Genomic DNA, 15,112 nt, shown 5'->3' on the forward strand with positions numbered 1-15,112 from the left:
TTGTGCAAGAGTACATGAACATCAAATAAAGTCAGATAGTCAGATGTGTATATTTGTGGTTCTGACTTTGGCATTGTTGAAGTCAGAAACATTTTAAAAATGACTCGGAATTGCATTTTCACATTGTGCTCATCTGGTTACTGCAGTAGTGCTTCAAACTGTTTTGGAAGTGAAATAAACCTTGTGACTTTATATAGGGCTAATGTGCTTCTCTGATCACATCCATATTTTACAAAAGCACGTGTCAAGAACAAAACACCTAGAAAGACTTACACAGCTGATGGGAGGATCGGAGATAAGCGGCGCAGGAAATGGAAAAGTCGACTGAAAGAGGCTGCGGAGGTATTAATTAAACACCGCTCATTTTAATCATAGCTAATTATATTTGCATGTGACGGTTCAGAGGAGTGATGAGGCCGAGAGTGATTCTATCTGTCTGTGTCTCATTAGTACGGTGCAGCTGTCTGATGGCAAAGAAAAGCTTCTGTTGTCAAATAAGCAGAAATAAATATAAAGATTCTTTAAAAAGCTATTTTAGGCTCATTTGTATGGTAAAAATAAATAAATAAAATACAAATGTAAAAAAACCAAACACAAAGAATATCTGGAATTGCTTGCAAGGAAAATAAGATATAAAACAATGCAGAAGAATTAGTAATTTACCCTAGCCTCCCTGGATTAATTGTTAATTGATGATACAGCCGTTTACCAATCAAATAGTTGCTAATTAGTCTTTTCAAGCTCCTCTTGTCTTGAAATGCTTCTCTGCGGCCCTCCTCCTCTGCCTTGCCAATAATCTACTCTTCCTTCTTTTCTTTCTCCTACCCAGCTTGTTATCAGCGCTCATCAGCGAATGTTTTCCATCTATAAACAATCAGACGCTCAGACGTTGACCCTCGACTCCTGTCTGACCTGGAGGTCACCAGTAAAAAGGAAAGGGGTGTTGAAGGGAAAATGGTCATTGCTGTATTTCATCTCTTTGGAGGAAAACAGAAAAAGGGGGGAAGATTTAAAGAGAGCACATTACAGGATGTGTGGGAAAAGTGAGTCAAGAATATGAGGACATGTCGGCCACAATGTTGCAGGAATAAGTGTAACCCACTGACTCCCTCTGTCTCATCCACGCACAACAGGATTACCATGCATGTTTAAAAAAAGGGGGGGGGGGGGGGGGGGGGGGGTTGTTCAGTGTGCTCGCTATCACATCTGTACTAATGAAACACAAGATCTTTATCAAGGTAATCACGATCTATTATCTTTTATCCACCATGTTTTGATTTTAATGCTTTTGTTGTTTAAGGACATTCTTATAGTAATGGAGATTATGATATATGGAAACAAACCAAACATGCACACTATTGTTTTGTTACGTTTAAGATCTTAAACTTGGGCAATGACGCAAATATGTGCGCTGTCATGGTATGCCGGTTTAATTGTAACACTGGGGAAATATTTAGGATCCAAAAATGACAGCCTCATAATGAAACCTGTAATAGAGAAAAAGGGGAGGGGGTTCTATAAAAACCAGAATGAAAGAGGGGGAGTAAGAAAGAGAAACTGGAGAGACCAGGAGTAAAAAGCGACAGATTTTTTTTTTCTGTCTGGTTTTCTATAAGAGGAACGAGAGGAGATAAGACTAAAAGGACTGTCACTCAGAGGAACAATCCTTCCAGTGTCCCCTCTTGCTCCTGCTGCTCCCCCCCCCCCCCCTCCCCCCCCTCCCTCTCCAATTTCCACAGATTCCTGCTGAGATAGAGTCGCTGTTCACAGGAACAGTTTGCTGACATCATCTGCTACATATCGAGCGTCCTGCATTCTCACAGCCCCGCCCAATAACACTGACAGGATGGACACGTACATACACACATACTCAGGCACAGAGACGTGACCGTGGCTGAACAGCAAATTCTCGACAACTGCTGATTAGCAGCAACACTGATGTCCCTTTTTTTAGGGTTTAAAGAAGGGAGACTCTAAATCATGTGCAAACCATTTTTCTTCTTGTGTCTGGAGAGTCAGAATGCACAAGACTTCCTTCTTTTCAACTCAAACAGCAATTTGATTGCTTGCATTATTATTTGACGATATATAGTGTGCATTATATATTTTATTGCCTATAAATTTAGCAAAACTAATGTCATTTCTGTAACTTACACTCTGCTGGAGCATTATCAGTATATAAACAGTACAGTAGGGCTCGTATTGAACCCCCAGTGTACTACTTTATGCATAAATACTCCCCCCCTCCCAAAAAAAACAAAAAACAGTCTTAACAGGAGTTTTGTTTTAATTCTCTGAGATCATCAATATTGAACAGAAATCAAATATCATACAAACTGCCAATGATCACCGATTAGTTAAAGATGCAGCCAAACCCACTGAGCACAGAGATCTGAGTGAACGTGAGTTTAGTATTTCTACAGTGCCAACAAGTTCTCAGATTAAATTTTAAATAAAAAACAAAACACACACACATACACAACAAAGAGAAAAGTTAGTTTCTAGTCAGAATGATTGATTCAATTCTGATTTTATCAATAAAGAAGAACAAAAGCCTTGATTTCTTTCAAAGATAAATCAAACGTATTGAGATCTGTTGAGCAGCTTTCACCCTACTGATGGAGCAAACAGGATTAGATCCAGCTCGTTAAACTGAGATAAAACAATCACTGCTTCGCATGCGTTTAGCATTCCACAATCATTGCATTTCAGCAGACTGTCTCCATCTCCAGAAAAAAAGAAAGGCAATGAGAGTTAACACAGCCTGGCAGTCACCTCACTTTGTGCCAAGACTTCTCAAACAACTTCTCTATCTTACTCTCTGTCACCAGCGCTGCAACATGGTGTCTGTCTATAAGTGTGTGCAGCAGAGGTCAAGACTGAACCATCTTTTTATGGGGATCAAAGACATATCGCTTGAAATGCAAGTGAATGCTAACAGGCTGAAAATCTGTTCTGGGCTCCTCTTCATTTGCAGTTCCACCTTTGCTCCCACTCTTCCCTTTCTTCTTAGAGGTGGAGGAAAACAGCTGCTTGGTTTCTGGTCGAAGACCCTCTGAAGAAAAACATCAACATCAAGGTCAACTCAAACTGTATTAAAAACTGTATTTATGGAAACACAGAAAACGTTACCGTATACTGTCCGACAGTATGAACAGTAGTTGTGATGGCATATGTGATACATGATATGGATCTTTTCGGTTATGTGTGCAGTTGATGCTGTAACAATGTGCTGACCTCAAGATCAACTGATGCCTTCGTGCTCCTGATGTAACTGACGACAGTATGTAGAAAACCAGGTCGCAGTTGCTCCTCGTTATAATCTACACAGTTCCACGTTGTGTCGCATCTATCTGTTAGTTTCTCAGTCATCACTTTCCTCTCATATTGGCCTTATTCTAAGCCATACTAACCCATGCGAGTGCTCAGTTTATTGTTCGATGCCAGTTAGGCGTGCAATGCAAGTCCTTCTCTATCATATCTTGTCGTCTGTCTGTATGTCTTTTCGAGGAAACAAATTGAATGCTTGTTTGCTTGCTGTCTTGCACACGGAAGGTAAGAAATGGTCTCAGTTCACTGCTTTACACACTGGCTGTCTGACCTCACGTACAGCAGCGCCAGCATTCTTCTTGTTATCGTTATGCCAGCGTGAGGGTTGTTATGGTTGCAGCGCAGCCAGAAATTTCTTCTCGTTATCTTTGATCAGCTGAAAATGTCCCGTTCGCCACCACAAAACACGCCCTCCCACACCCTATCACTTGAGTTCAAGTGACACATGAGGATTGCTATTTTGTTTTCTGCCCACAAATGCTGCCAATGTCTTTGCATTTTCCACTCAAAGCAAAATTAAATTTTACAGGTACTACACAACCTTAAAGCGTCTCTCAAAGCATGAGGATTTTTACTTTAAAAATATTTGTCAGATGTGGTTCAAAATTAATAACCAAAAAGCATAAAATACGGATAAAAACTGTCTTTGGTGTGAAGATCACTTTGTTTTCTGTGGAGATACGAAGTGAGTGAATCAATACAACGACAGCAACCTAATGTATTACACAGTTTTTTTGGGCTTTTCAGTGGAAAAGTACACAGCTTGGAGAACATGTGCAGTGGCAAATATACTGACAGTTTTGTGTCAGTATATTTGGAAAAGTAAGGACAATCAGTAATACGCCGGTCACTACTACTTCTACTCTGTACAAGAAATCTGTGGATAAGCCTCTTAACTATTTCTAACATAACACACAATTATAGGAATATTATCTTAGACTATATGCTCAGCTGAATGATAAAAATAATCATTAGTTGCAGCCCTATAAATAATGGAGGTATGAACAGCTGATTTGAACAGGAAATAATCTGTGGGTGAAGTCTGTGTAAAAGCAGGCACACACATTAGAAACAGAACTGTGCTGGCCACAGGAAAGCTCATAATATTTACAGGTATTAATAACTTGTGTATTAGAGTAAAAGCATTTCAATACTAGTTTTTTTTTGTGTGTGTTTGTTTGTTTGTTTTTTTTTTTTTACACTGAGTGAGAAAGAAACTACTTCGGACTTCCAGCATATACAAACTGCTTTAACCTCCAAACTACTACATATCCATCTTTTCCTCCTGTTATAAGCTTATAACATTTAAAAATAAAATGTTTCCTATCATGAATTTGTTGGAATCTACATCTTCCACTTTTCATGTTTTTTTTTTCTACAGGACGTTAAATAAGGCACATGCATTTCTATTTTCTTTAACATTATAAGCTTTGACTTTACTGTATTTTTCAGCTTCTAAACATTGCTCTTTAATATTTTGTGGTGTACCATGGGAGATTCAGAGATATCCTGAAGTACGTGCAGTTTGACAATTAAGCAACCAGAACAACCAGAGCAACCAGAGCTGATTGAGGAAATCTGGTTGATCGAGGAAAATTGTTGCTTTTGAGAATATCCGGACCATACCTCCCATCTAAAGCAGAGAAAAGATTTATTAGAACTGGGACGCCAAAACTCCTCACAGCATAAAAAAATATTGAAACCAGGATCCATTACTTTACATACATATTTGTGTACATGTCGCATGCTGACGTTAAGTTTCTGAACCATTAAGGGGACATTAAGAGACTTCAAGTTTGTCTTGCTCCATCTTTGCTGTTCAACACATTAACGATCTGTTTAGATCGGTGTTTAAAATGATTATGCAACACAGGGAAGCAGAAGATCAGTCAACTGCTAATCTCTCTTTTAGTCATACTAAAAGAGAGTAAAAACAACCATAGCAACCTACTTTCTGTGTCTTTCATAGACTCTGGCTGGTCCTCGTAGATTCTTAATGGCAATTTTTTTGCAATGTAATTAACAAACTTGCTAATTTAAATTGTTGCTATGCACACTTCTGTGGTATACAAGATAACCTAGTTGAATTTTTAGCATGGATGGTGGCGAGCTTCTCAGTCGAATCGCTTATTAACTGTTAAAAGGCCAGACAGTCTCATCACTTCAGAGGCTACTGATATCGTGAAGAGCACAGGTGAGGCTATCCAATTTCTACACACAATTAACAGAGATGTCGCGTTACATTCTATTTGTCATTGGCTTATCATACTTATTCATAAGAAATTTACTTGAATTTTCTTTCAACCTAGGGTGATTTAGTTACTAATGTTGTAATCATATCTTTTTGTTGGATTCCTGAATACTCCCAGCAGCCAGAGAACTTACTGTATTCCTGAAAGAGACCAGCTCAAGCTCACAGGAGACCTCCTCACTTAACGCTTGCTACACTTGAGCTACTCCTTGCTACACATCCTACTATGTTGGTAAGAATCTGTTTGAGTTTACTGTGTAAAGTATGTAAAGCCATTAAAAAAGTATTCTTATACAAAATATGATGGATTCACTTGAGGGTTAGGAGTACAACTGCTCAGACAGATCATAACCTATCATGACTTCTCTGTCTTATACCCCTGAATGTCTTATGTTATGTTCCTGCCTGAAGATGTGCGTGACAGTATATGTAAGACTTTTGATTATGCAGGAGTAAGGCAGCAAAAAGGATGTAGGTGAGGCTCTCTTTCTAGATATTTTTGTTTTCTCTTCCCTCCTGGTGTGGAGTCGTGGGTTTTGAGCAACAGAAGGTAAAATAAACACTGATCAGGCTTCCCCCGGAACACGTGCAATCCCCGGAGGGATCCTGGGAATGTGGCTCGGGATGTCAGGCCTACCACTTTTACCACATCCTGAAAACTGTCCGGTGAGCCCCAAAAATTCAAGGAAAGACAGAGAATTTGCTCCTGATGTGAGCACTGATGAAGGGGGAGAGACTGTTATGTGCAGCAGAAACATCAGGGTAGTCGTTTCACTAAATCCTTACCTTGTATGCGAATCTTGAACTTCCCGCTCTGCCCAAACCCACCCTCAATGACACCAGTTTCTCCTGTGGACAAGGTGACCTTTAACCCCACAAAGAGCTGGAGGTTGGTCTCCTTCTTGAACAGGCTGCGGCCAATCACAGTGTAATCATCGGTTACCTGGGCACAAGAGAGCAACAATGATGCAAACAGTGTGCAAGGCAGCGTATGATCTAATAATTAATTTACTGCTCATCTTGTGGTGACTTCATCCTGCCGTCACAAAGAGCTAATCCGTCCCACACCCTCTTCAATTGCACCGTTCAGCTGCATTCTTCGAGTCCCGCGGCCTGGCTGTCTCGCACTCTCTTTTTCATGGTTGTGCACTTAATGGCATATTTGTTTTTATTTTTCGATTATCATCCATCACTAAGTCAATATAACCCGCTGCTAATCTGATAACGTGAGGGCACCGCTCTGTCTCCAACTCGCCCCCATCACCAGCTCACCCTCATCACCAGCTCTTCCTTTCTCTTCTGCTTAACCCTCATTCATTCTTGAACATTTGACCCTGATGTATCGCAAGCGTGACTGATGAGCTGATAAAAAAAAAAATACAGTTGCTGTATATGTCGTTTGACAGACCGTCTGAATTGTGACTGTTCCGAGTTCGTCATATCTCAACAATGCCACTAATGTGTTCCTTTACCAAAAGGACATTCTTTAAGTTTGAAGCATAACTGCTGCATTCTGGGAGACACACGAGCGACAACGTTAACGTCACACGACCACCATCTGACCTCGTGCACATGCTGTTCTGCTCCTGAGTTAGCGAGTGGAGCTGTCAACAGCCTGAGGTGCTAAAGCAGGAAACTAATTCACACACTTGACCCCTGACCTGAATCTGCCTTTCTATGAGGGAAACATGCAGAGAAGCTGAACTGTAACACACAGAATGACAACAGCTATTATCAACATCACACTTAGTGTGAACAAAAATATAAATATAACTTGTTAAGTTTCTGAAAAACTGACAAATCCAAGTTAAGTCGGTTAGATGTTTGATGAAAACCACAGAGAGAGCGGCTCGGGATTCAGAACACAATGAAACAGCAATCACACAAATATGAAAATAAAGATGGCGAGAGGGAGAGAATGAGAGCAAAAGACACTCGGGCAGACAGAAGAGAGAACTAGACTAATTCACAGTGGATGTGGATATTCGTGTGCCACTCAGGTGTGTCCAAACAGCGCCAGCCTCTGACAGCTAGACAGGACTAGTGGCGTCAGGCGGCCACCCACGCACACCTCTGTCACAGCACATGCTAAGGCATGCATACCCATCCCATGCCTCAAATATTGCTCACCAGAGCTGCATATGCATGCTTGTTTGTGTGTACGTGTCTGTTTATGAATATACAATAGGGGCTCTGTCTGAGAGGCACGCTCCAGTGCCACCAGCAATGAGAAACATCCAAAGATTCAGAGCAAGCAAAAGGGGCGCAAGGTGACAGAGAGGGCAGAGACGCGGGCAGAGACGCAAGGAGAGGACTCCAAAGAAGGCTGTAAGGTCACAACACTGATCATTTTATATAAGAGACAAACTGCTGAGCGTGCACTCACCCTCTCCACCTGTCCCTCCTTGTGCTTGGTTTTGTAAATGCACAGACGAGGTAGATTGGTCTCAGCGTAGTTTTTATCTTCAAACCCCTGCAGCAGACGGCCCTGGAAAGCCAGCCGGCATGCATTGGCGTGGATGTCTGTATCTAGCTTTGAGCCAATTACTAGACAGAGCGAAGGGCACGTGACTGGCCGCTCAAACTCCAGTAGAGCCCACTGCTCTGGGTCAGGCCCCAAACTCCCCTCTCCCTGACCAGTTACATATTCATCCTGGTAGAAGTACTCCCTGTCAAAGGTGAACGGGGTTTCCAGTGAGCAGGGCTCTGATGGAGGCGGTTTAGCGTCTGGAGGGGGCTCTGAGGCACCCGCAGGTGGCAGGCCAAAGAAGGTCACCTTTGCCATGACTGTCTCGTGACCCACTGTGATGTGGAACTTGGCACGGGTGGACAGAGAGCCCTTGAAGTAGCCTATCTTCCTTACAGAGATGACAGCTGCAAAGAGCGTGCGCAGGGATTCTGGGGTGCACACCACACCACGCTCCAACAGTTTAGGGTCAAACTGTGTTACGCACACACCCACCCGATCCCCCTGCATGGCCCCAGACACGGGCTTCCGAAACATCTGCACCGACTTTATCTTCTTGGTCACCTGATGTCAGAGAGCATAGAGAAATAAATAACACAGCTCAAAACACATTTAAATACAAACAATAAAGTTTCCTCATGTAAACGTAATAACAGACTGAGATGTAACAGATACAAAGCTACAACTGCAAAACTGAGAAGGAGAAAGCATACTAGGGCTCTATAGTAAAGTTTACAGCTTAAAATTTAACTTCCTATTGAAAGAGAATAATGTTTTATGTTCCCTTTAACATTTTTTTTTTTATCGATGTTTTAATTTTAGAGGTAAAATTTGAAAAACAAACCCAGAATACATGCAGAGATTAAAAAGAAACGAAACATCAGTTATAATAGTTATCATTATCTCCTGTACTCTGATATTTAAAACACACAAAAACGCCCTTTAACGGCATTTTATCAATAAAACATGCACACATGTAAACAAAAAGCTTGTATAAGTTACAGTTTAAAGTGCACTGTTCATCTCTAAAAGATAAGAACTATTTGTCAGCATATTAGTTTTGATAAATGCAAAGACAAATAATTAAACTTCTTGGCTATTTAAAAAGTCCCACTAAAGTGTAAAATATTATACATGACTAATTTCTGAGAAAAGGACCTGAAGAGTAAAAATCATATTTGAATATATATGAAGATAAATAAGACACTGATTGAAAAATAGATGCCAAGCTTTGTTTTGTTACACCAAATACGCATCTCCAAAAACAGGTGAACACATGGATGATTTAAAGGTGTCCAGATGAGCATCTATGTATATGTATATGTCACACCACACTCTCGATCCGTAGCTTGACACTCTATTGAGAATTTCATGGTTGTGTTTGTTGCCTATCACACAGACAAAATCACCCGTAAGCTGGATCAAAGCTCCTTAACAAGTGGCTATCAATTTAGCTATATGCTGCCTCCAAGAGGTGACCATGATGACTGCACACAAGACCACTGAGACATGCTCATAGTTTGCATCTGGTCTAAATTACCCAACTCCTGTGCTCCCAGTCCACCCCCAGTCCCCTCGTACTAAACTGACACATCCTCTGATCCCAGCCGGCAAGCCGTCCCTTTTTCTGCCCACAGCCAACTCAACTTCTGAACTTCCGAAACTCTGCGGTTCCTTCGAATGCTTTTCCACTGCTCGGGAATGTTTCTTGCTTGTACATATCAGAAATTCCAAATTTGTGCCCATTTTTTTGGAACACACCTTTAGCGCTGGGATTTCGACAGTGTCATTAATGGCCAGTGACCCCTGCAGGATGGTCCCAGTCATGACTGTTCCTTGACCACGGATAGAGAAACAATGGTCCACAGCCATTAGGAGGTCACCTCCAGGGTTTCTCTTCGGTAGGTATGTCTGTTTCTTCAAAAGCTAGAAGGAGAAAGCACATATTCAAAATAAAATACAAAAAAGAGACTATAATCGATTTGAAAAAAAAAAAAATCAAGGTCACGTCTATGCTTTCGGACACATACAAGCATTAATGAGATCCATATCTTCTCTTCATTAATCCTGTTTTTGAAGCTCGGCCTCTTATGTTGACAGAGTTGATCTGACTCAGCAGTTTTTCACACTCCAGGAAAATGTACATAAACTCTCCAGAGTACCATCCTTAGGTTACATTTTATTCAGCTTTATTGAATACTTGACTGAGTTTGACCAGTAAAATCAATCAATTGTTTATCTCTCTGCAGCTGATCGAAATCAGCAAGCAGCAAAGAAACTCCATGTTCCAGATGTGCCTGAAGTAATGTTTCCATTACAGTTTGACCACCAGAGAGCACAGAGCTTCTTTTCCAACTGTCAAATGTTGCTCTTATTGCATACGTTTGTCACGTTTATCTTCTCGAAACAATGAGGAAAATAAAAAAATACTAACAATAATGGCATCAAAACTATTTGTAAGTTAGATATGCATAAAAAAGGAATAGCCTAAAACATTATCATCACATTTTTATCTCATGGCAGAACTACAGACAAGTGTTGACAGCATTTAGTTACATTTGTTAGAATTTCTTTAGCTCTGGCTCCTTGTGGATTATTTAATTTTCATGTACATCCTGTGAGCCAGTGGTGACACTTAATGTGGCCTACAAGTATGTGATACTCAACCCTACAGTTCATGATATACTGCGCTTAATGAGGCATAGGAAGCAAAGCTTCCTATGTACAAAAGGTAAAATTTACTCTATTTTACCTTTTATACATATCTTTTCTGGCTTTGTGCTTTTAACATGTTTTATCTGATATGCATTTTATGCTATTCCTGTGTATTAGTGACACTGACCTGTTAGCATACTTGGTACTTTGTTATGGTCCTATAATATTTAATCATATTTAATTTTTATAATATTTTTGTCTTATTTTCTGTCTTTTATGTAAAGTGTTGGTGTTGGTTTTTAAATATGCTCTATAAATAAAGTTGTATTGTATTGTATTACTTTTTCACTCACTTGACTGAATGAATGAATCAGCACAAAAGCAAAACCTATCAACATAAATTGCCAAACTCAGCAGACACATTCTAAATAATAACTAAAAATGTTTCATGCATGTTAACTCGCTGAATTTGTTACTTTGAGAATGTGTGATAAAGAAATACTTGCTGTGACCAACTCATTTTTAAGCACATCAATTAAGTAATCATAGTAAATTACTGATCACTCATTTATTATTGACTAACTAGTAACAACAGAGTGGAACCAGTCTCTTTTACCTCTATTAACTGTGGCACTCCCTGTGGCTCCTCTGTGTCAGGAGCCTCTGGACCCCCTGGCTTTGCTGCTACGGCAATCACAGGACAATCCTTGAATCTGTCCGACAGAAAAACAACAAGGTGGAATCAAGTCATGCTTCTATGTTTTAGTTTTTTGTTTGTTTGTTTTTTTTTTTTTTGGGGGGGGGGGGGGGGTGTTTTCTTTAAAGCATCACTGAAATATAAGCAGGCTGAGCAGACTAACTCTGGACACAGAGGGAGAGATATGAAGTGTAATAAATGTGGGAGCTGTTATGAGGGTTAGTCCTGTGATTACTGCAAGAGCTTGGGATCCCCGTAACCCCACTAATGTGTGGCTCTACATTATGCAGCTGTGTAACCCAATTATTATTTTAGATACAATTGCAGACCTGGTGCTTTCCAGTGTTTTGTGGAGTCTCTTGGTCATTTTCTCAATGGCACTTTGTCTCTTGTTGGGTGGCAGTAGGTCAATCTTATTCAGGACAACAACCATGCGAGGGCAGGTGAGCTCCCCTATCAGCAGACACTCTGCAGTCTGAGTCTGCACCCCTTTCACCACATCCACCACCAGCATCATCAGGTCGATGATTTGGGCACCTAGAGGAGGCAGATGTCACAGAGGTCAAAGAAAAGTAGTGAGCTGAAGGGGAACAATGCAGTGCTTTGTGTTAAAGGCATTTCAGCTTTCCTGCTCTATAAAAAGATGCAAATGCTTAGAGGCTATGTAGCCGACAACAGCAATGCAAACAGGAATGGACACGGACACCCAAAAATAACAGGAGAAAAAGAGGAGAAATAAAGGGAGGGGGTGCACAGAGGCAAAGAGAGAGTAAAAGGCTAGAGGGTTGAAACTGGAGCCGCAGCTCACTTGGTTGTCTTTCCTTTCCCTCTTTCTTTTCCTGATTTTGGCAATCTCTCTTTCCTGTGCTCCCTTCTTTTCTCTCCCTCTGTTTGGCTCCATCTCTTTCCTGTGCTCGCCCCACTTGGGACTACAGGGGAAGTTTAATATAGACCCCAATCCACACACAATTTTCCTCCTCCATAATCTACAGCATGTGCCACCTAAATGGCTCTTGCATTTTTTTTCCTTTTACAGTGCTGGTCACACAATGCAAATGCATTTAGTGTTTAATGGGCTTCTAAAACAACCTTTTATTGTTCAGCAAATAAGAAAACAGGACTTTTTGCTTTGAACGTCTGCAAATCCTAAAGTTGTTTCTCCTAATACTTCCAACCTTTAAACTCAACATACTTTCAAACAAGCTTTGAAAAAAACAAAACAAAACACACACACACACACACACACACACAGACAGACCCACTGAGGCGTGCTGAAAAAGAGAGGGCGCCCTCTGCTGGACAATAAATTGAAGCTCAAATGTAGCGAGGATGTAGTTACTATCCTAATAAGGCCTGTTGACTGCAGCCCTCACAAAGATCTGAAAGAATGATCTGTTGTGACTGATACAAACATACTAGTCTGATAATGTACACCCTTACACCAAACACTATCAGTGTTTGTGCTACTGAAGGAATCCCAGACATGTTTTAATGTTTTTATGGACATACTGTTAAACTTGTTTTGTACAAACTTGTTGACTGATCAGCACTAAATCTTATGATGTTCCAGCACTTAGTTTTTCCAATTTTCATTTCATGGTTATATATAAACTTGGGTGATGTTGTGACTGCCTGTAATCCACTCTGTTTCAAATGCTATTTCCCAGTGAGTCAGTCATAGTCAGTCAAATACGTGTAGTAGAATTTGTGAATTCTGAATGTCTTTCCTGCATAAATGTATTTTCTGTTCATCTGGACATAGTGTTTTCAGTGGGAGAAACGTTTTATCACTCATCCAAGTGAATTCTTCAGTCTCAGCTGACTGCAGGTTTCCCCAACCTTATAAACAGTACATTTGCAAAATGACTGAAACTAGCACCACTGAGGGAACAATGGGCTGGGAGGTCAGTTCCTTGATCATTAATATGCAAATTCTCATGACAACAACCACCGATCAAAGATCACTGATCAATGACCATGAGTACCATTTACAGGGAGTTGGGGAATGGCTACAATTACAGCATTGTAAGATGGCAGAGATGTACCCTTAGGCCCCCTCCTCGATTCAGAGATGGTCTTTCCCTTTTCACTTAAAGGGGCTCCTTGACTCCACACTCAAACCAGCATTTCTCCCTGTCCAGGATGTGTACATCCTCATCATTGAAAGAGTGTCCACTGGCTTGTAGGTGTGAATTTACTGCGGAGTCCTGGCCTGACGAGGTAGCTCTTCTGTGTTGTGCCATCCGCTTAGCCAAAGGTTGTTTGGTTTCCCCGATGTAGAAATCCTGGCAATTCTCCTGACACTTAACAGCGTACACTATATTACTCCGTTTGTGTCGGGGGACCGATCCTTGGGGTGGACCAAGTTGCAGCCACTGAGACGTGGTGTTTTTAAAAAAAATGCCTCACTTGGATGAGTGACAAAACGTTTCTCCCTCTGAAAACGCTACGCCCAGATGAACAGAATCAACTTTTGGGGATTTACTTACCTGGATGATTGAGCATGCATCAAGACGCCCTAAGGAAATTATGTGAAATTGAGGTTTATGAAGGTATTTTATGTCTGTGGTCTCACATCCAAACTTTTTGTACCCAGATTTCTGCAAGTTATTTTATTGCCCAAGAAGACAGCATCACCATGCAGTCACATACACACACAAAGTAGATTTAACTGACTGCACATTTACATTTTCTGTAAATATCGCGATAAAATCGTTGTTGTCATTTCTTTTGATAATCCTGTACTTAAAATGGGAAATCGTGACCCTCCTACATCAGAGCTCACCTCCAATGATAGTCCGAATGAGAGAAGCGTGCCCCGGACAATCCACCAGGGTAATCTGGAGGCTGTCATATGGCTGCTTCCCCACGCTGTCCTGCAGGTGATCGGGAAGATCCACAGTGAAGGAGGAGAAGCCGAGGTCCAGAGTGATGCCTCTCTCGCGGGACTGCGGGTTCTTGTCGAAGGCGGCAGTGGACGCGGTGCTGCTCAGCGCCCTGGCGAGCGACGTCTTCCCGCTGTCGACATGTCCGAGCACGCCGACGTTGAAATTTAACGTTTTCGTGCGGGTGTCAGAAGATTCGGACATGTTGTTGAACTCTTACCTGGAGCGCGTATATTTCTCTACTCTGGGAGAGACGCTTAACTCGGCTCCAAAAACAGACAAAAAGCGGGGCTAGTTTATGGCCACAAACTGCGCTTATTTAGCAAAGCCACAACACCTCAAGCAACAAAATATACGAATACTTTGTGGCTTACAGCGTGTGGTTTAGTAATAAATCTGACATAACTTTCGAGGAAACTGTTGAAAGTCTTCCCTAGTGTCAGTGTATTCTATCCCAGGGACAACACGTTAAGGGGGAACTGTTTTTTATTAGCAGACAAAAATCATAAAAGGAAAGTGATCACTCATAATAGCACTTTAATCACATCTTAATTTTGAAATTATTAAAACCCGTCTACCTTTTTATTCCTGCATTTATATTGTATTTTAATTCATATATTTGCAAGTTTCTGACAGTTTCTACTACGACAAACCAACAGAAACACAAACGGAAATTGGAAACGACAAAAGGGCGGGCTCTGGAGTGTTAATGTGATTGACAGGCTCTAATCCAATGAATGCTCGGGGATATTTGGCATAGCCCAATAGTTTACCACAGTTGTTAGATGGGCGGTACTTAAAGGTATCACTTCCGCTTATTTTCCCTA

The 15,112-nt window shown here is 41.0% G+C and overlaps 1 protein-coding gene across 1 annotated transcript; it reads right to left on the reverse strand.

Annotated features, from left to right (window-relative positions):
- Positions 1-2,269: 2,269 nt before the first annotated feature.
- On the reverse strand, positions 2,270-14,713 carry eefsec (eukaryotic elongation factor, selenocysteine-tRNA-specific). The gene is made up of 7 exons (XM_063474174.1): positions 14,186-14,713; positions 11,730-11,937; positions 11,320-11,416; positions 9,810-9,974; positions 7,968-8,612; positions 6,368-6,524; positions 2,270-3,055 (listed from the first exon to the last, which is right to left on the reverse strand). The coding sequence occupies exons 1-7, from the start codon at positions 14,487-14,489 to the stop codon at positions 2,874-2,876; spliced, it is 1,758 nt and encodes a 585-aa protein (XP_063330244.1). The 5' UTR covers positions 14,490-14,713; the 3' UTR covers positions 2,270-2,873.
- Positions 14,714-15,112: the final 399 nt, after the last annotated feature.

This window comes from Pelmatolapia mariae, linkage group LG5, assembly GCF_036321145.2.
Source record: "Pelmatolapia mariae isolate MD_Pm_ZW linkage group LG5, Pm_UMD_F_2, whole genome shotgun sequence".
Classification (NCBI taxonomy): Eukaryota; Metazoa; Chordata; class Actinopteri; order Cichliformes; family Cichlidae; genus Pelmatolapia; species Pelmatolapia mariae.

Coding starts and splice junctions, on each gene's coding strand:
- eefsec (XM_063474174.1), bottom strand. CDS start 14,489: ATGTCCGAATCTTCTGACACCCGCACGAAAACGTTAAATTTCAACGTC. Junction 8,613..9,809: donor TCGAAATCCCAGCGCTAAAG/GTGTGTTCCAAA, acceptor CTCTGACATCAG/GTGACCAAGAAGATAAAGTC. Junction 6,525..7,967: donor AGGAGGGACAGGTGGAGAGG/GTGAGTGCACGC, acceptor TCTTGTGCCCAG/GTAACCGATGATTACACTGT.